Source organism: Ranitomeya imitator, chromosome 2, assembly GCF_032444005.1.
Source record: "Ranitomeya imitator isolate aRanImi1 chromosome 2, aRanImi1.pri, whole genome shotgun sequence".
In the NCBI taxonomy this organism is placed as follows: domain Eukaryota; kingdom Metazoa; phylum Chordata; class Amphibia; order Anura; family Dendrobatidae; genus Ranitomeya; species Ranitomeya imitator.
The window spans coordinates 716,309,073-716,331,307 of record NC_091283.1 but is presented as its reverse complement, the minus strand read 5'-3'; the positions used below and the strand labels follow the sequence as shown (position 1 = coordinate 716,331,307).

At 42.7% G+C, this 22,235-nt stretch overlaps 1 protein-coding gene across 2 annotated transcripts in view; it reads right to left on the bottom strand.

The window, feature by feature from the left end:
• Positions 1-670: 670 nt before the first annotated feature.
• CHAT (choline O-acetyltransferase) overlaps positions 671-22,235 on the bottom strand; it is a 210,109-nt gene continuing 188,544 nt past the window's right edge. For both annotated transcript variants that reach the window (XM_069753141.1, XM_069753143.1), the window contains 2 exons: positions 17,552-17,689; positions 671-2,132 (listed from right to left, as the gene is read on the bottom strand). In XM_069753141.1, the coding sequence (XP_069609242.1) occupies positions 1,869-2,132; positions 17,552-17,689 (402 nt within the window). In that variant the 3' untranslated portion in view covers positions 671-1,868. The remainder of the gene's footprint in view (positions 2,133-17,551; positions 17,690-22,235) is intronic.

Below are 22,235 nucleotides of genomic sequence, written 5' to 3'. Positions count from 1 at the left end.
TTTGCGTTTCTGCAATATTTGTTTTGCTGCATTTTTTGTGCAAATTAAATGCTGCTTTTTACAGTATTATTAAAAGCTATGAGATTTCTGAACTCTCATGCACACGTTTGTTTTTTCCTGACTGAATTTGAGAAGTGCAGTATTTTTTCACCCGTTAGGCTGTGTGCCCACGTTGCGTTTTTTATGCGTTTCTGCCTCATTTTTTGCCACAGCGGAAACGCTTAAAAACCGCATTCCCATGCAATCCTATGGGATTCCGCAGTTTCTGTGCCCATGCTGCGGATTTTCCCGCTGCCGAATCGCATAGCGGTAAAATCCGCAGCATGTTCATTATTTCTGCGAAATCGCAGTGATTTCGCAGCCATAGGGTTGAATTGAAACGCTCACTTTACACATGTGGCTATGCCCACCATGCGTAAAGTGAGCGCTTCATGTGTGGATGGTACCCAGGGTCTGCAGGAGAGGAGACTTTCCTTCAGGCCCTGGGATCCATATTCTTGCTTTCGTTCCCAGGGATGCATTGCGCAAATCACCTGAGATGATGTCGCGGTCACAAAGGTCCTTCGCACAAAGCATCCCTGGGAACGGAACGTACCGGGAGCGCCGCTGAGGAGATCAGGGGCCGTCAGAAGGTGAGAATAACCATTTTTTTATTTTTTTTTTTATTTTTAACATCCTATCTTTACTATTGATGCTGCATAGGCAGCATCAATAGTAAAAAGTTGGTCACACTTGTCAAGCATTATGCTTGACAAAGTGGGATCAACCTGTTAATTATTTTCCAAGCGATGCTACAAATCGCTTGGAAAACGCAAGCATTCTGAAAGCTAAAAACGCTTGCAAAACGCTTGTGTTTTGCGGGAAAATGCATGCGAATTCCGCATGCGTTTTACCCGCGGCAGGGAGTTGCGGAAATGCTGTTGACATTTCCGCAGCATTTCTGCAACATGGGCACATAGCCTAAGTAATGGAATTTTTTGTGACTTTTTAAAATGTTTTTGGTGAATAAAACTAATGTTATTAAGCATGTACTGTAGACAAAGCACAAAAGAAATCTGAACTCAAAAAAATGCTGTAAAAATGTCAGGAAAAGCACTGTGTAAAACACCTTAAAAATGGTGAAAAATGGGCATTTTGAATTCATCTTTTTAAGGCTAAGGAAGCAGGTTTTGGTGGGAGGAAAAAAACAAAGTATGTTTAAAGATTGAGTTTTTGATGCGTTTTTTCCTGCTTCAAAAATGCATCATTTAGCAGAAAAATGTATCATATGATATGCGCATACTTGCATTTTTTTGCGTTTTTACCTGCATTTTTATGCATTTATTTGAATAGGCAAATAACACTGAAAGAATGAACATGCTACAGATCTGAAATAATGCATTAATGGTCAGAACATGCAAACAACAAAAAGCAGCATAAGATTTCAGAAATCTCATTCATACTGCTGGTGCTGTAAAACATCTATGAAAAAATACACTGATCGAACAGTCATTGTACACAGCAGTGCAGTTACTGTTTACACAGGACCATGCACTACCCAGAACAATGATCTTTTGGGCACACCAAAAGATCATTTCACTTGAAAACTGTTTAGACTGCACATTTATCAGGAAAATAGTTCTCCCTGGAACGCTTGTTCACAATGATCGTGCAATGTGAATGTACCTTTAGAGTGGCATGTTATCAACACAGCACCCAAGAGACACAAACTACAAGAATCTTATTTTTTCACGAAAAAAATTCCTCCTGCCTTTAGATCCCTATCTTTGTATTTGTATAATCTTATACCTCGAAAATATATATTTAAAAATATGATATATTTATGGAAAATAAATAATATAGCAACATTGTTATATGTTAAAAAGTATCTAGCTTCTGTGCCCATTCTTTGGTTCTAAGTGTTTTTCCTTCACTTGTGTTTGGACCTTAATGTTATATTTTACACATAGGTCCCCCATGGCAGTCAAGCTTTCTTCCAACGCTTTGGCAAACATTTCAGATGAAGTTTCTTTGCAGTCACGAAAACTTGAGATGCAGAAGAGGATGTTTTCTGGCTGTGGATTGTAACAGGCACCATATCCATTTGGCACCACAGGACCATAGCAGCAAAACATTTCCATTGTCGTAGGAACCTGAAAATTAAATACAAAATCATCACTGAGAAAACATGAAATCATTTTTAAAATAGACTGGACAACCAAAAAACAGAACCAATTCATGAAAACTGTCTAAAGGCATGAACCCCCATATACTTAAGACAGCTGTTAGCAGAACGATGGTTTGGCTGGCACCCATCTCTCCCAACTCAACCCATACACATTACAGGAGTAGACATGAGCGAGTATTTGAATGTTCGGTTCGGATTACGATCGCCAACTTTGCAATATTCGTCGATTAATTCGTTGAATATTCTCCGAACATACCCAAACGTCATTACAGGCAATAGGAGGCAAAAACAACTGCATGCACAACACCTTAGGGTGGTTTCACACTTGCGTTTTTGGCTGCAGCGTTTTTTAAAAAAACGCATGCGTTTTTTTCCCTATATTTAACATTGAAAACGCATGCATTTTTGTTTGTACGCGTTTGGTCGCGTTTTGAAACGCATGCGTTTTTTTACTGCATGCGTTCATTTTCAGAAATGCAACTTGTAGTATTTTTGAGAGGTGTTTTTTGGACCAAAAAAAACGCATGCGTTTTCATGCGGTTTTTTTGGGTCAAAAAATACATTGGAGTCAATGGGGACGCATGCGTTTTTTTGTGCATGCGTTTTTTTGCGTTAAAAACGCATGCGTTTTTTTTATTAAAAAACCAGAAAACACACTGATATGCCACCCCCCAACATAAAGGTGATAAAGGGATCCTAACCCTAACCCTAACCCTAACCATAACCCTACCCCTAACCCTAACCTTACCCCTAACCCTAAACCCTAAACCCTAAGGGATCCTAACCCTAACCCTAAGGGATCCTAACCATAACCCTAACCCTAACCCTACCCCTAACCCTAAGGGATCCTAACCCTAACCCTACTCCTAACCCTACCCCTAACCCTACCCCTAACCCTAAGGGATCCTAACCCTAACCCTACCCCTAACCCTAACCCTACCCCTAACCCTAAGGGATCCTAACCCTAACCCTACTCCTAACCCTACCCCTAACCCTACCCCTAACCCTAACCCTAAGGGATCCTAACCCTAACCCTACCCCTAACCCTAACCCTAAACCCTAAACCCTAAGGGATCCTAACCCTAACCCTAAGGGATCCTAACCATAACCCTAACCCTAACCCTACCCCTAACCCTAAGGGATCCTAACCCTAACCCTACTCCTAACCCTACCCCTAACCCTACCCCTAACCCTAACCCTAAGGGATCCTAACCCTAACCCTACCCCTAACCCTAACCCTACCCCTAACCCTAATCCCTTTAGGGTTAGGGTTAGGGGTAGGGTTAGGGGTAGGGTTAGGGTTAGGATCCCTTAGGGTTAGGGGTAGGGTTAGGGGTAGGGTTAGGATCCCTTAGGGTTAGGGTTAGGGGTAGGGTTAGGGTTAGGATCCCTTAGGGTTATGGTTAGGGGTAGGGTTAGGGTCAGGATCCCTTTAGGGTTAGGGTTAGGGTTATGATCCCTACCCCTAACCCTAACCCTAACTATTTCTGTTTATAGTGGGTTTTTTACTTTATTTTGATGATTGGCAGCTGTCACACATTTCTTAGCATGCTTTTAAAAAACGCAAACGCATGAAAAAACGCATGTAAACGCGTCAAAACGCCACGTTTTTTTCACCACATGCAAAAACGCATGCGTCAAAAAAACGCAGCATTTGCATGCGTTTACATGCGTTTTTTCACCATGCGTTTTTTTTTGCGGTTTTTACCGCAAAAACGCACCCAAAAAAACGCAAATGTGAAACCAGCCTCATAGCAGACCCAAATGTTGACAAAACAAATCAAATTAGGGCAGAAACAAGGAAAGTGACCTCAATTCACCCACAGTACTAAATGTAGCATGGCACTGCAGCAATCAGCCAGACACGAGGTATCGGGGTCTGGAAAGCATTTACAGCTTTCAATTGAATGTCACAGTAAGATAAGGTGGTTGAGGGATCGGGTAGGTCTCATGTGCTGGGAGCTTTGATACCACATGCAACAGCTCAACCAGCTTTCATACTCAGCCACACTCATGTGGCACAAATATCATATAAATTGCGTAGACTACTATTGTCAGAAAAATCTAAGGATAGTAACACGGGTAATTGATTTCAAGGAAATGGAGGCCTGATGGTCTTGGAGGCCTACTGCTACAGGCAACACGCATGAAAGAGACCCAACTAGGAGTCTACACATTTACAAAATACAAAAATTTGTGGCAGACACCAACAAAGTGGCATCAATTGCAATTGAGTAGAACTAGTAAAGTGGGGACCGACACCTCTTCCACTACAGCCAACCCAGCAGATGGAAACTGAAATGGGCAAGGTGGTGGAATCACTGTTCCGTATCCCTTGCCTGGAAGGGGCGTAACTAGGTGGCCTACCAAATCCCTACTCAGACAAGTGGCAGCAGGCAAAAACTCTGACCCAAGAAGGGACAAAGAGGTGGCACCAGGTGCTACTCCATGGCTGACCTACAGAAGGTGGCAGCAGACCCCCTACAGTGGATAAGCTGCTACGGCCCAAAAGAGGGATGAAAAACCCAGGCAGGCACTGTAGGGACTCCGGAACCATGGGTGCAGATGGGAGCGGCTGAGAAACAGAAAAGCACTGGCAGGTGTGGGCTGGACCGGGTGTTAGACAGTTGGGCTCTGGCAGGTGTAATCTGGAACTGCTGATGGACAGAAAAGCACAAACAGGTACAAAAAGACGGACATAGACAGGTAAGAGCCGATGGGTACAGGGTAGACAAGCAGACAGGTGGACTTGGGGAACCTGACAACTAACAAGCATACAAGGCAAACTGACAACATAGATCGGGCTCCTCCATATTGGATGAGAAGCCTTAAATAGGTGTTGCCCAGCTGTAGGCTGGGAATACCTTAGAAAACAGGAACAAGGGAATACCTTAGGTTGATGCGGGTGGTCCCTTTAAGAGGGAGGGAATGTGCACGTGCACCCTTTAAGCATAGTTCGTGGTCCTACAACTCAACCTTCGTGAACACCGACACGTAGGGGGTGAGATGAAGAAGTGGTGTGTGAGTGGGAGACACTGAATGTCCTGTCTCTTAGGTACGAGGAGATCCAACAAAGGGCCAAGTGTGTAATGTCAACAGATCAGAAAGTCTGTAGAAAGAGGGATTGGTCCACTCTGTCAAAGACAGATTCCAGGAGAAGGAGGAGGACAAACGTGCGTCTCTTTTATTTGAAAGTTAGTAGGTCTTGGTGACTTTAGTCAGGGCAGTTTCAGTGGAATGGTGCAGTCTGAAGCAAGATTATAAGTGGTCAAAGAGGGAGCAAGAGAAGAGGTGGGAGGACAGTTCAAAATGGACTTCTTGTTCCAGTAAATCAGAGGCATAGGGGAGAAATGATATGGGGCAATAGCTAGACACAGAGGATGGGTCAAGGGTTTGTTTTTTTAGGATGGGTGGGACGGAGGTTTGTTTCAATCAGGATGGAAGACACCGGTTGTTAGTGACAAGTTGAAGAGATGGGTAAGGCTTGTGATGAAGACTGTGGTAAAATTTGGAATGAGGTGGGATGTTATTGTGTCAAGTTCACAGGTGGTGAGGCACAGTCTTCAGCTCAGATGAGATTAGAGGGAGGGGAAGCTGGTGGACACAGGAGAGAATTGAAAGTACTGAATAGCTGTTTAGGGTTGTGAGACAGGTATGATATGAGGCATGAGAAGTCGGCTTGTTTTGCTGAAGTGATCCAGTGTTACTGGATGGGCAACTCTGCTCCCTTTCTTTGGCAGTCGTGCAGCGGTACGCTTTGTAGATGAGGGCCAGAAAGAACATGTGCTCCAGTAGATGGCAAGCGCTGCTTTAAGTGGCCTCTGCTCCTCTTCCTCGACCTTAACATCACACACAGTACAGTCGTCAGTGGTGACACCCCAATTACCCTTTTTCCCCCACATCACAACTCTCCAAGCACCCAACTGACTGTTGGGAACCACAGAGGGCTGAGTCTTCAGATCTCTTCACACATTGCATGCCATAGGCATAGGAAGTATACTCTAATGATTCACAGAGTAAAGAGGAGGAAATCATCTGCACCGATAGCCAAATTTTTTCTCAGTTTGATCCATCGCCAGACGAAGTTTAGTCTAAGCATAAACTAAACTCTCGTCAACAGACGTTAACCCCGTTGGGTGAAGGTGATCTATTTGTGACAAGATTTGGATACTTGAGGCACCCTTGGGCTGTACTGTGCTGTCAAGGCAGGAAGAGGAGGGGGACTCTCAGGGTGAGGAGTGGAAGAACAGAGAGGATGATGATGAGGTAGTAGATAACAGTGTAAACCAAGAGACGTGCAGCTGAGTAGCCCAGCAGAGGAGTAAGAGGAGGAAGACGAGGAGGATGCGTAGACACAGAGTTATGCAACCACGACAACAAATGCATCCTGAGCCCCAACTCTGGCAGTGGACAGAGGCATTGGTGGTTCTGCAGTTCCCTATCTTGGGTCTTTTTTTCAGACTGGCAAAAATCTAAAAAATCATGTTAGCTGTCAACTTTTTAAAAAAAGACCTAGTAGAGTAAAAAAAAAAAAATTTCAGTACTACATACATGAACTGGCACAAGCGAGATCAGTATGTGTTAATCAGGGAATCTCACTGTGCTAAAATGCAGACTAGCGGGCATCGCCAACCACCGTCCACCCATCAACTGCATGTTCTGATTCTTTCTCCTCCCTCACTGTGGTAAGTGTTGTCACACAGGTCTCCATCCAAAGAACCTCCACTTGTTTACCTCCTACAGTTGGGGTGACTGACAGCCTGTCAGCTGATATGGAATTGGACATGCCTGCTGTTTTTGACTGATCTAACATACCTAGCACACCCCATCTTTCTCAATCCACCATAACATCTCCGCCTGCACCTCTCTCACAGTCCAGTAACTTGTCATGTTCACCCTACTCCACCCTGTGTGAGCACAGCAGCAAATCCTCGTTTGTGCAGTTGTGCTCATGTAAAAGATTATTTCCTCCTTCACATGGCAAAGCTAACAGATTAAACTTCACCATCTTCAATTTACTAAAAACAATATCCTTGATTTATATATCCCAAACACATTCCGCATAGCTTTACAAGTCAGCAGTTCATATAAATCAGTCAAAGGTTTCCAAGTTTAAGATAATCAAACAATTAAAGCAAAAATAATGACGACCCTGCTCTTCAAAGCTTACAATCTACAATGAGGTGGGGGTGACACAAAGTACAGGTGCTTATTTACCATGATGGTACAACCATCTTGAGGAAATGAGGGGTAGATAAAGGTTGCATGAGCTTTTTGGGTACGGTTGAGTTTGATGGCGAATTATCTTCAGAGATGTAGAGAATAAGCTACAGTACATATATAAAAGGACTTTGATTAGAGAACGTGATAGGCTGCCCTAAACAGATGTGTTTTAGGGACACCTAAAAATGTCCAAGTTGTGGCTATAATCCTAATTTCATGGGGGACAAAGGGAAAGAGGTGAGCCATCTAGGTATCTCCATCTAGGAGATTGAACTGAGCTGGGCAAAGTCCAAATCAGGAGTGTTACAGTCTTTGTGTGTCTCAGAGTTTGAAAGTTGTGAGAGGCGATGCAAATTAGCTAGAGATAGAAGCTGGGATGCAGATGGGGAGGTTGAGCTGTTGAAGTCTCCCAGGATAAGGGTTGTCAATTCTGAGGACATGAAGTGTAGCAGCAACGCATAAAAGTGGTCAAGGAAGTGGGTGGGTGAGCCTGGGGGCCAGTATATGACTGATACTCTGAGGGAGATGGGATGGAACACCCTGATGGTGTGATCCTCAAAAGAAGAATGGCGTCCAATTGGCCTGTATTTATTTATTGGGTTAAAAACAGGATTTTTGTTGGCAGCGAGGAGTATAGGGTTATCGTGGAGTTAGCAGTGATCGTACGGCGCGATATACACATATTCCATGTGTTCTAATCTGGATGTTGATAAGCCGCACACTCACTATTACTATTCTGAGGACTAATTATTGTGAACTGCCTGCGGCCTCCTTGGATGATTTGTCGTCTAATCGTGTCATTGTCTGGACGATAGGGGCCAGCTAAGAGCTATTTGCTACAAAGATCACAGCACTTGTTTCTGTATGATTCATGGCCTATGATCTCTGGATTATTGCATGGCCACTCCAATCTGTTGGCCATTGAAATGTAGCCAGTACCAATTGTGCAATCACCATTACTTAGTAACATAGTAACATAGTTAGTAAGGCCGAAAAAATACATTTGTCCATCCAGTTCAGCCTATATTCCATCATAATAAATCCCCAGATCTACGTCCTTCTACAGAACCTAATAATTGTATGATACAATATTGTTCTGCTCCAGGAAGACATCCAGGCCTTTCTTGAACCCCTCGACTGAGTTCGCCATCACCACCTCCTCAGGCAAGCAATTCCAGATTTTCACTGCCCTAACAGTAAAGAATCCTCTTCTATGTTGGTGGAAAAACCTTCTCTCCTCCAGACGCAAAGAATGCCCCCTTGTGCCCGTCACCTTCCTTGGTATAAACAGATCCTCAGCGAGATATTTGTATTGTCCCCTTATATACTTATACATGGTTATTAGATCGCCCCTCAGTCGTCTTTTTTCTAGACTAAATAATCCTAATTTCGCTAATCTATCTGGGTATTGTAGTTCTCCCATCCCCTTTATTAATTTTGTTGCCCTCCTTTGTACTCTCTCTAGTTCCATTATATCCTTCCTGAGCACTGGTGCCCAAAACTGGACACAGTACTCCATGTGCGGTCTAACTAGGGATTTGTACAGAGGCAGTATAATGCTCTCATCATGTGTATCCAGACCTCTTTTAATGCACCCCATGATCCTGTTTGCCTTGGCAGCTGCTGCCTGGCACTGGCTGCTCCAGGTAAGTTTATCATTAACTAGGATCCCCAAGTCCTTCTCCCTGTCAGATTTACCCAGTGGTTTCCCGTTCAGTGTGTAATGGTGATATTGATTCCTTCTTCCCATGTGTATAACCTTACATTTATCATTGTTAAACCTCATCTGCCACCTTTCAGCCCAAGTTTCCAACTTATTCAGATCCATCTGTAGCAGAATACTATCTTCTCTTGTATTAACTGCTTTACATAGTTTTGTATCATCTGCAAATATCGATATTTTACTGTGTAAACCTTCTACCAGATCATTAATGAATATGTTGAAGAGAACAGGTCCCAATACTGACCCCTGCGGTACCCCACTGGTCACAGTGACCCAATTAGAGACTATACCATTTATAACCACCCTCTGCTTTCTATCACTAAGCCAGTTACTAACTCATTTACACACATTTTCCCCCAGACCAAGCATTCTCATTTTGTGTACCAACCTCTTGTGCGGCACGGTATCAAACGCTTTGGAAAAATCGAGATATACCACGTCCAATGACTCACCGTGGTCCAGCCTATAGCTTACCTCTTCATAAAAACTGATTAGATTGGTTTGACAAGAGCGATTTCTCATAAACCCATGCTGATATGGAGTTAAACAGTTATTCTCATTGAGATAATCCAGAATAACATCCTTCAGAAACCCTTAAAATATTTTACCAACAATAGAGGTTAGACTTACTGGCCTATAATTTCCAGGTTCACTTTTAGAGCCCTTTTTGAATATTGGCACCACATTTGCTATGCGCCAGTCCTGCGGAACAGACCCCATCGCTATAGAGTCCCTAAAAATAAGAAATAATGGTTTATCTATTACATTACTTAGTTCTCTTAGTACTCGTGGGTGTATGCCATCCGGACCCGGAGATTTATCTATTTTAATCTTATTTAGCCGGTTTCGCACCTCTTCTTGGGTTAGATTGGTGACCCTTAATATAGGGTTTTCATTGTTTCTTGGGATTTCATCTAGCATTTCATTTTCCACCGTGAATACCATGGAGAAGAAGGTGTTTAATATGTTAGCTTTTTCCTCATCATCTACAACCATTCTTTCCTCACTATTTTTTAAGGGGCCTACATTTTCAGTTTTTATTCTTTTACTATTGATATAGTTGAAGAACAGTTTGGGATTAGTTTTACTCTCCTTAGCAATGTGCTTCTCTGTTTCCTTTTTGGCAGCTTTAATTAGTTTTTTAGATAAAGTATTTTTCTCCCTATAGTTTTTTAGAGCTTCAATGGTGCCATCCTGCTTTAGTAGTGCAAATGCTTTCTTTTTACTGTTAATTGCCTGTCTTACTTCTTTGTTTAGCCACATTGGGTTTTTCCTATTTCTAGTCCTTTTATTCTCACAAGGTATAAACCGCTTACAGTGCCTATTTAGGATGTTCTTAAACATTTTCCATTTATTATCTGTATTCTTATTTCTGAGGATATTGTCCCAGTCTACCAGATTAAGGGCATCTCTAAGCTGGTCAAACTTTGCCTTCCTAAAGTTCAGTGTTTTTGTGACTCCCTGACAAGTCCCCCTAGTGAAAGACAGGTGAAACTGTACAATATTGTGGTCGCTATTTCCTAGATGCCCGACCACCTGCAGATTTGTTATTCTGTCAGGTCTATTAGATAGTATTAGGTCTAAAAGTGCTGCTCCTCTGGTTGGATTCTGCACCAATTGTGAAAGATAATTTTTCTTGGTTATTAGCAGAAACCTGTTGCCTTTATGGGTTTCACAGGTTTCTGTTTCCCAGTTAATATCCGGGTAGTTAAAGTCCCCCATAACCAGGACCTCATTATGGGTTGCAGCTTCATCTATCTGCTTTAGAAGTAGACTTTCCATGGTTTCTGTTATATTTGGGGGTTTGTAACAGACCCCAATGAGAATTTTGTTACCATTTTTCCCTCCATGAATTTCGACCCATATGGACTCGACATCCTCATTCCCTTCGCTAATATCCTCCCTTAAAGTGGACTTTAGACAAGACTTTACATAGAGACAAACCCCTCCTCCTCTCCGATTTTTACGATCCTTTCTAAACAGACTGTAACCCTGTAAGTTAACTGCCCAGTCATAGCTTTCATCTAACCATGTCTCGGTTATTCCCACTATGTCAAAGCTACCTGTAGATATTTCTGCTTCTAGTTCTTCCATCTTGTTTGTCAGGCTTCTGGCGTTTGCGAGCATGCAGTTTAGAGGATTTTGTTTTGTTCCAATCTCCTCGCTGTGGATTGTTTTAGAAATGTTCTTACCTCCCTTCTGAGTATGTTTTCCTGGGTCTTCTTTGTTCGAGTCTAATGTTTTTCTTCCCGTCCCCTCTTCTTCTAGTTTAACGCCCTCCTGATGAGTGTAGCGAGTCTTCTGGCGAATGTGTGTTTCCCAGGTTTGTTGAGGTGTAGTCCGTCTCTGGCGAGGAGTCCATCGTACAAGTAATTCACACCGTGGTCCAGGAATCCGAATCCTTGTTGTCTGCACCATCGTCTTAGCCAGTTTCTCTAAGAAAGATGTGCCTGCACTACAGGAACAAGTCGCAGTCAACATCACCCATTCCCTTAAAAATTATATGTCTGCCAGGGTGCATTTCAACAATGACACCTGGACGAGCAAGCATGGACATGAGAGTTACATCTAGATGAATGGGCACTGGGTGTCTCTGGTTGCTGTGGGGACAGTCAGGGAAGGGGCTGCTCTATAAGTCTTGCAAGACGGTTATCAGTGATGATGCCATCATCAACATTCCTATAACTGTCATATGCATGCTGGAGCACACTTTAAATAGTGTTAGTGAGGAGGTGGTGGTCCTGGGCGAAGAGGAGGAAGCAGAGGACGATACCTTTAGGGTTAACAATATCTATAAGTGCAAGTCTGTCATCTCACAAACCTTTGCCTTGGGAGGAACAAATGGAGAAGGACCGTGAAAAGGACGAAAAGGAAGAGGTGATGGACGCGTAACAGTTCAGAAATGAAGACGATAATAATTCCCTCTATGTTGTCCGTGGTTGCCCGGAGGGGATGGAGGAAGAAAGTTTGAGTGTTATCCCACCACCAACACACAGCACTATTTGCAACATGACTGTTAGCTGTATAGTTATGATTCCAAATAGTGCTGACTACTGGGTTGCCAGTGTGTTCTATCCACAATACAAAAGTAAATTTTGCTAGTTGCTTCCCCCCCTGGAAAAGGACGTGCCCATGCTGCAGTATCAAAACATGCTGGAAGACAATCTTGACAGTGGTTTTCCCCAACACAGCAGTGAGGCACACAGGTTGCATTTTAGTGATAGCCTTTCAACCACAGAAACGTTCAGTTGTCAATACAAAAACTTTATCAGCCTTGCAGAGTTTGCAAGGGTTTACGCCCAGTAATTATTTTTCTATCGACGCTACAAAAACATAGAGATAGTAAATTTAGATTGTAGATCGCAATGGTGACAATGCCAGTAATGTCTGTAAATGTCTGTAAAACGAATGTTGAATTATTGGCGCTACATAAGTGATAAAACCCCCCAAAAATTCTAAGTGATGCTCAGCCACACCAAGGTGTCACACATATCAGTTTCGTAGATTACTATTGTCAGAAACATGTAAGGATAGTAACTCAGGTAGTTGACTCAAAGACAGCGGAGGACTGCCCGTATCGGAGGCCTACTGCTACAGGCAACACACATGAAGGAAACCCAACGTGGAAGCTACACATTTACAAAAATGTATTTGCACACATCAACAAAGTGACATCAATTTTACCACAGTAGAAATAGTCTAATAGGGATCGACAGGTCTTCCACTACACCCAACCCAGCAGATGGACACCCAACCAAGAATGTTCACATTTTAAAAAATAAGTGGCAGACACCAACAAAGTGGCATCAATTTTAGCACAGTAGAAATATTATAATATGGACCCAAAGGTCTTCCACTACACCAAACCAGCAGATGAACACCCAGCAGGACTGCTCACATTTCCACAAATCTCCACCAGCAGTAGCAGCAACAGAAGCAACAGCAGGCACATAAGCCTCACTAAAGATATCAGAGACTGCAATTATGCGAGAACAATACAGCACACCAAAAACTACAACATCCAGAAACAGAAGTTGTCACTTGTCTTTGGATACTATGTCACGTTAGTAGTTCACTAGTGCTTTTATAAACATTAACAACTACCCCACATACACCTCGAACATCAAGCCTAATCCCCTTCCACCACCACCTCGCTTTTTCCTAGTCATGTTGTTCAAACGGAGATCTCCCCTTCTCAATCACGTTAGCATCGAAAAAAAAATTTGTGTGTATGATGCCTGTATAATCTAGAAGATTGTCCATGGCCCTCTTTCCTACATTTGCTGCTGGTAAGGTGCAGATTTGCCGCAGAAATATGGCCGATGTATTATTACATGAACTGATAAGGAAAAGGGCAATGGCGACGGCGGGAATGGGTTTGGACAACAGGTCAATAACGGTGGCTATGGAAGGTATGAGATCCAGGATCAATTACTCAGTTACCCAAAACCAATTACCAGAGAGCGTTTGATGCTCGTCAGAAGATAGGTGTAACAGATCTGCATCTCAAGCTAGGCATAAAAGATGGCCATGACAAATTTGATGCCAAAGATGCACATAATCTAGAAGATAGGCTCAAAACAATTTCAACATAAAAAATAAATATTTTTAGTGTGGAGGAGGCCTGTATAATCTAGAAGATTGTCCGTGGCATTAGAATGCCGTTTTTCCTACATTTGGTGCTGGTAAGGTGCAGATTTGCTGCAAAAGTATGGCCGACGCGTTGTTACATCAGCTGATCAGGAAAAGGGCCATGATGATGGCGGGAATGGGATTGGACAACAGGATCAATAAAAGGGTGGCTATGGGAAGTACAAGATCCAGGATCCAGCCTACAACAATTACTAATTTATCCAACACCAATTACCAGAGAGCGTTTGATACTCATCAGAAGACAGATGTAACAGATGTGCATCTCAAGCTAGGCAAAAAGATGCCCATGAGAAATTGGATGCCAAAGATGCACATAATCTAGAAGATAGGCTAAAAACAATTTCAAACTCAGATCTTGGCTTCTGTATCACGTTTGTAAAAAAAATAAAATAAATTAATTTTAAATGTGCAACAGCAATCCACACAGAACAATTTCAACGCTACTAAATGAAGAGGTTGGATATAGAGGGCTGTATCAAGTTTTATTTTTTGACAAATAAAGGCAAGTAATATCAAAGAAATTTTACCACTATCATGAAGTACAATATGTCACAAGAAAACAAGGTCAGAATCATCAGGATCCATTGAAGCATTCCAGAGTTATAACCTCATAAAGTGACAGTGGTCAGAATTGTAAAAATTGGCCTGGTCATTAACGTGCAAACCACCCTTAGGGGTTAAGGGGTTAATATTAGGTTTAGCAGTGCCCCTCTTCTTGATGGGTCCTGAACCAGTTGTGAAAGGTAATTGTTTCTCATAATTGTCAGAAACCTATTACCTTTGCTGGAACTGCAGGTTTCTGTTTCCCAATGTATTTCAGGGTAGTTGAAGTCCCCCATAATAATGACTTCTCCTTGAGTCGCCGCTTCATCTATTTGCTTTACGAGGATATTCTCCATTGCTTCCATTATTTTTGCAGACTTATAACAAACCCCTATCAGTAGTTTATTATTTTTTCCCCCTGCCCTTATCTCCACCCACAGGGACTCTACATTTTCATTAGATTCACCTATATTATCAAGCAGGATAGGTTTTAAGGATGATTTTACATATAAACACCCCCCCTTCGCATATTTATATGATCATTTCTGAACAGACTATAGCCCTATAAATTAACATCCCAGTCATGTCTCTTGTCCAGCCATGTTTCAGATATCCCTACCATGTCACAATTAGGCTCCAACAAAATTAATTATAATTCCTCCATTTTGTTGGCGAGGCTTCTGGCATTAGTATACATACTGTACCTCTATTCTTTCTTAAATTCTTAACTATTCTAACCTGACCCCCCCCCCCCCATGCCATCGACACCCCTAATTTCATTATTTGTGCCCAGGTATCTATCTGCACTATCTTCCCCTCCTATGAATTGAATACCCTCCCCCCAATTCCTAGTTTAAACACTCCTCCAACCTTCTAGCCATTTTCTCCCCCAGCACAGCTGCACCTTCCCCATTGAGGTGCAGCCCGTCCCTAGCGTAGAGCCTGTAGCCAACTGAGAAGTCGGCCCAGTTCCCCAGGAACCAAACCCCTCCTTCCTACACCAATTCATGAGCCACTTATTAACCTCTCTAATCTCCAGTTGCCTCTCTAGTATGGCACGTGGTACAGGCAGTATTTCAGACAATACCACCTTGGAGGTCCTTGCTTTCAGCTTGCAGCCTAGCAAACAGATGACAAGGTTCCTATAAAACTCAGTTCTCATACTCTATGCTGAAGAGAACATGACGTTTAGAGCACAGAACTATCATACTTCCCATTGTTCGGTGCGCATGTAAGTGTGGTCGGACTATCTAAACAGGCTGTTAAGAAGCAGCTGAAGGTTTAAATGTAACGCTCGTTTAGTCACCATGTTCGACCTGTCTAAATGCAGCCTCAGCTACTGTGTTTTAGGTGGATTTCATGTTGTACAGATTTTCCAATGGAGAATTAAAGGCTGAGCCTTATCACCATTACTGTTGGTACTGTTATTCTGGAGAGGTTAAATATCACATAAGTGGTTGTGCTGGCCATCTAATGACTGGAAATGAAGCATTAAGTACAATCACTCATCAGTTTATACATTACTTAGTGTCTTGTATCTACAAGTTCATTTCTAACCAAATTAGGACTAATTATTCTGAATTTAAGTATGTAAACTGTATTTTCATCCATCTCTTGTGGCAGAACATTTATCTGACTGAAATTTCGGTCTGAGAATTTGTTCTGTGGGGAAGGCTCCACTAATAAGTGCAGGAGGGGAAATCTGTCTTGCTAAGTGCCACAAAATCTTGTTCTTAGTAAGTTTGTTAAATTCTAAAATGGCCAACATCTTAAATGTCCTGCTTTAACCAGCTCAAGACCAGGCCATTTATCCCCCTTTACTGACCAAGCTTATTTTCATTTTTTTTCATACATGCAGGTTAAAGAGCTGTATTTTTGTATCTTATTTGAATATTCAAATAATTCTTGCATTCTTTATTTTGTGATACATGTTATGCTATTTTAATACTCTTCTTTTTGGCAATATGGGGCGATATCAGTGGGAAAAATAAATGAAATACATGTCTGTTTTTCCCTCCATTTTAATTTTTTTATGACCACAAAGGACCACTAAAATACATTATAAAATATGTTCCCCTTTCCGTAACACTTATTTTTATATATATCGGACACATTTTTTTCAACTGGGACAGGAGTATTCACAGTGATTTGAGTTAGCTGCAACGTTTATTTATTTACATTTTTTCACATATTGTTTTCCTTATAAGGTCATAAAACACCTTTGGGGGAAGGGGGGAGTGTGTCATATTAAAATTTTTAAATACTTAAAAAAAAAATGAAATCCACTGTGAATGGGGCTGGTATGTTAGTCCTAGTTATAATGGAAATTCTGCATAGGAGAGCTAAATGTGTCTCCTAGGAGTCAGTACCTCTTGCTTCATTCCTACATTCAGCGATCACATGATCACTAGGTCTAGAGAAAGAAGCACTGTCAGTGCTTCCTATACTGTATACACAGTCCTTGTTCAGCACTGTGTATACTTCAATCAGGAAGGCAGTTGGTAATAAACTGTTTTTACCCTCTCTGGGGAGTCTGGTTGTGTCTGACAGCCATGTTGCCTCTCGCGCAGGTGTTATACTATGCAATGACATTTTAGAACGTCAATGCAGAGTGCAATGTGGACCGTCTGGACTTTTGTAGCCTATTGGTGGCCTGGAAGTAGTTAAAACAGGCCTAAAATTTTTTGCCAAACTGTAATATCTGTTTGGATCTTTTTCCTGAATGTTGTCAAAACCACAAGTCTGATTCACCAGAGCTCTCACATGCCCCATTAGTGATTAGAATGAATGAATGAATGACTCATTGTTTCAGGAAAGTTATAAACAAAATATGTATTGTTCCGTTGAGACACTCTACCTTCAATTCTGCATAGAAACACTCACATAACGTTCATCTATCACTTGTCTTAAATATTCTTACAGAAAATCCAGTGTTCTAATGACATTTCAAGTGTTGTATTCCAACATGCAGCTAAGATCAGCAGGCTGCACTGGTTTACTGGATAGAAAGTTGTATGGACATATTGTTATTTCCGACCAGGGACATCATTTTCCTTTAACCAACCCTGCAAACTCAGTTTGCTGTTATTTTCAACCATGTAAGTAACAGTGTATATTTATTTTTTATTTTATTTTTTTGTACATGCTAAATTACACAACTATATAATGTGCATAAGCGATACCAAGACAGCCCTAAAATGTTAAATACTGCAGAAATTTGTCATGCTTTCTGAAACACATACCTGACTGGTAGAGAGTATAAATCGATTGCTCAACAAGTACATTTCGTCTGTAAAAATCTCCGGCAATTCCTTGCAGTGTTCTCGAGCTAACTCTCTCAGAGCTAGTAAGTGGTTATCAATTGCCATCCCTGTTATAGCCTGAAAAAAACATAGAAGAGACTCTGTAGTGAAGTAAGTCTTCCTAGCTCATTCAGACGTCAGTTTTTGTCATAGGAGTTCTATGCACTGTATTCACAGATAGAACTTGTACCTATTATTATCTATGGAGCTGATCACATGGCTATGTAGTATTCTTGCAGACTGAGTGATCAACACATAATCGTGGAGATATGTCTAACATTGATCCGAGTCTCGGCTCAAACTCTCCAATGCAAGTCTATAGGTATGTGAAAAAAATCGAACAGTACTTGGATGCCATCTGAGTGCAGTCCATTTTTCACATACTGTTTAATATGAAAAGATTGAGAAACCTCTACCATTATTTTCTTCATTAGAGAAAAAACGATAAAACTCTGGACAACCTCTATGGTAAGCCGAACTCTGTTGACACTGATAAAATGCAAACCATTATTGAGTAGAAGAAAATCGCTGATGCCTGAATGAGGACTAAGGCTAGTTTCACATTTGCGTTAGAATCCCCAGCGTTTAATCCGCATCCGCAAGTGGTGGAAAAAACGCATATAAATGCGTACAAACGCAGCGTTTTTTAGACGCATACGGGAAAGCATGTGGTTAAAAAACGCCGCGTTTGTACACAGTTATATGCGTTTTTTTCTGCGTTTGCGTTTTTGGTGCGCATGATGAGAAATTTTACAGGAGAAAAGTCTAGATAACCAGACACCGCCAATGGGACTACAGAGGGCGTGTATGATGGGATCTCTATATATAGACCCTTGGGCTACTGAAATTTTAACAGTTTGCTACTGTATCCTGTGTCATGATGGATCTTCACATGGAGAGCTTTCATTTCAACCTGGATTTAAGCATCAAGCTGTTTCTTGCCTGTGCTTTTGCTTGGGAGCAAGACAGAAATCGCAAAAGATGGAGAAGGAGACAACGTAGGCGTTTTTGGAGACACCCCATTATCAAACTACGTGAGAGCCATGGAGCCTATCACACGCTGTATGGCGAGCTTAATGCCAACCCGGAGAAATCCCATAAATATACAAGGATGTCGCAAGACTCGTTCCGGGATTTGCTTGCTCGTGTCCAAGGAGCCATACGGAGACAGGACACCCAGCTCCGTAGAGCGATTCCACCAGAGGAACGTCTGCTGGTTACATTAAGGTACGTTCCCAATCTAAACCAATGACAGTCCAAATTTTGTGTTTTCTGACATGTATGTTTTGGGTATTTTCCTTTCTGTCTTTAGCGTAACCACACCATAAATAGAATAGATTGTAATTTTTTTTGGTTTGTTTTTCTTACACATTTCTGGCAACCGGAGTGATTTTATCATCCCTCCACTTCCAATACCGGCTTGGAATATCCACTCTGTCCGGAATAGTGGTGGATACCTGCCGATCTTTGTGGAATGTACTCCGGGATGAGTTTATACCCCTACCCACCTTGGACATGTGGCTTGAAATTGCGGAAATATTCTGGAGTGTGTGTGATTTCCCCAACTGTTTGGGAGCGTTTGATGGAAAGCACATTCACATTATCAAACTAACCAGAACAGGATCGGAGTACTTCAATTACAAAAAATATTTTTCGGTTGTGCTCATGGCAATAGCCGATGCGGACTGTCGCTTCATCGCCGTGGACATTGGAGCTTTTGGCCGGGGCAACGATTCCCAGACTTTTAAGAACTCTGATATGGGCCGCCGTGTGTATGGCAAACAAGGTCCACCGATGCCATTTGTCATGGTTGGGGATGAGGCCTTTCAGATGTGTGAAAACCGACTGAAGCCCTATTCCAGTCGGGACTTGAACCACACTAGAAGGATCTTTAACTACAGACTGACCAGGGCCCGAAGAACAGTAGAGTGTTCCTTTGGCATTCTAGTCTCTAAATGGCGCATTCTTGCATCAGCCATTAATCTAAAAGTGGAAACAGTTGACGAGGTGGTCAAAGCCTATGTGGTTCTGCACAATTATATAATGGCAAAGGAGCAATCCAACATTGAACTGGATGAACCAGTTGCACACCCACTGCCCGATTTCAAGCATCACCCGCTGCGGTCAACTGCAGCAGTTGGTCACATGCGGGACCAATTTGCTGCCTTTTTTGATTCTGATATTGGACGTGTGTCATGGCAGGACAATGTTGTGTAATTGTCCTGTTGTAATTTTATCTGTACAAGTAATTTTCTTAAATGATAATAATATTTCTCATTAATAAACTTTAGTTTTGGTTGTGTTGACCGTGTCTCCTATGTATTTCCTCTACAAACCAAGGCTGTCCTAAAACTAGCAGTATTTGGTCTGTATTTAATATCAGTATTTGTAATCCAAAACCAGGAGTGGGTGATAAAGGCAGAGGTGCTAGTTATTATGTTAATATCATAATTTACCTCTAATTGTTCCACTCCTTGTTTTGGCTTACAAATAATGATATAAAACACTGACCACATGCTGCTAGTGTGACGACAGCCATGTTGCTTTAGTGGTAAGCTTGTTGATGTCATTGCGTCCTGATTCTGTTCTGCAGTATCCATTGGACACAGACTGAAGAGACAATGACTTTCACACTAAAGAGATCTATACTCATCAAGTCAGGTGTCCTAAATAATGAACTCATGATGCACATATAACAGCCTCATGAATTCACTATTTCTGACACCTGTGCAGGTGAGCATAGATATGCCGTGTATGACAACCATCGTCCCTTCACTTTGTGTGTAATAGATTACGTACACAGAAGAGAAAATGGAGGTTATACAAGGCAGTTCTCTACTCACCAGGTCAGGTGTCCTAACTAGGGTTGAGCGAAACGGGTCGGCCATTTTCAGAAGTCGCCGACTTTTGGCAAAGTCGGGTTTCATGAAACCCGACCCGACCCCTGTGTGGGGTCGGCCATGAAGTCGGCGATCTTCTGAATCTGGAATCGGAATTCCGATACCGATTCCCGATATGTTTAAGATATCGGGAATTGGTATCGGAATTCAAATTTAAGTGTAAAATAAAGAATAAAAATAAAAAATATTGCTATACTCACCCTCGGACGCGCCCTGGTTGTAACCGGGAGCCTTCCTTCCTAAGAATCAGCGCTTGAAGGACCTTTCGATGACGTCACGGCTTCTGATTGGTCGCGTGACGCCCATGTGACCGCTCACGCGACCAATCAGAAGCCATGACGTCATCGAAAGGTCCTTCAAGCGCTGATTCTTAGGAAGGAAGGCTCCCGGTTACAACCAGGGCGCGTCCGAGGGTGAGTATAGCAATATTTTTCATTTTTATTCTTTATTTTACACATTAATATGGATCGCAGGGCCTGAAGGAGAGTTTAACCCCTTCCCAACATTTGACGCAGCGTATGCGTCATGAAAACCCGTGCCAATCCGACCTGTGACGCGGCATATGCGTCATGGCCGGATTGGGCTCCTGCAGGCCGGGTGAAAGGGTTAACTCCAATTTCACCCGGCCTGCAGGGACAGGGGGAGTGGTAGTTTAGCCCAGGGGGGGTGGCTTCACCCCCCCCGTGGCTACGATCGCTCTGATTGGCTGTTGAAAGTGAAACTGCCAATCAGAGCGATTTGTAATATTTCACCTAAAAAACTGGTGAAATATTACAATCCAGCCATGGCCGATGCTGCAATATCATCGGCCATGGCGGAAACACTTTTGTGCCTCCACCCCACCGATCGCCCCCCCAGCCCCCTGATCTGTGGTCCGCTCCCCTCCGTCCTGTGCTCCGCTCCCCCGTCCTGTCCGCTCCCCCGTGCTCCAATCCCACCCCCGTGCTCCAATCCACACCCCCTGCACACCGATCCACCCCCCCGCACTGCGATCCACCCGCCCGCACACCGATCCACCCCCCGCACACCGATCCACCCGCCCGCACACCGATCCACCCCCCCATGCTCCGACGCTCCCCCCGTGCCCTGATCTCCCCCCCTTATACTTACCTAGCCTCCCGGGGTCCGTCCGTCTTCTTTCCTGGGCGCCGGCAGATTTGTTCCAATGTGAATTTTGATCACTGTGATAAAACTTATCACAGTGATCAAAATAAAAAAAACATTAAATGACTTCCCCCCCCTTTGTCCGCCATAGGTAGGGACAATAATAAAATAAAGAATTTTTTTTTTTCCACTAAGGTTGGAGTTAGAACTAGGGTTAGGGGTAGGGTTAGGGGTAGGGTTAGGGTTTCGGTATGTGCACACGTATTCTGGTCCTCTGTGGATTTTTCCGCAGCGGATTTGATAAATCTGCAGTGCTTAACCGCTGTGGATTTATCGCGGATTTACCGCGGTTTTTCTGCGCATTTCACTGCGGTTTTACAACTGCGATTTTTTATTGGAGCAGTTGTAAAACCGCTGCGGAATCCGCAGAAAGAAGTGACATGCTGCTGAATGTAAACCGCTGCATTTCTGTGCAGTTTTTCTGCAGCATGTGTACAGCGATTTTTGTTTCCCATAGGTTTACATTGAAATGTAAACTCATGGGAAACTGCTGCGGATCCGCAGCGTTTTCCGCAGCGTGTGCACATACTTTAGAATTAGGCTATGTGCACACGGTGCGG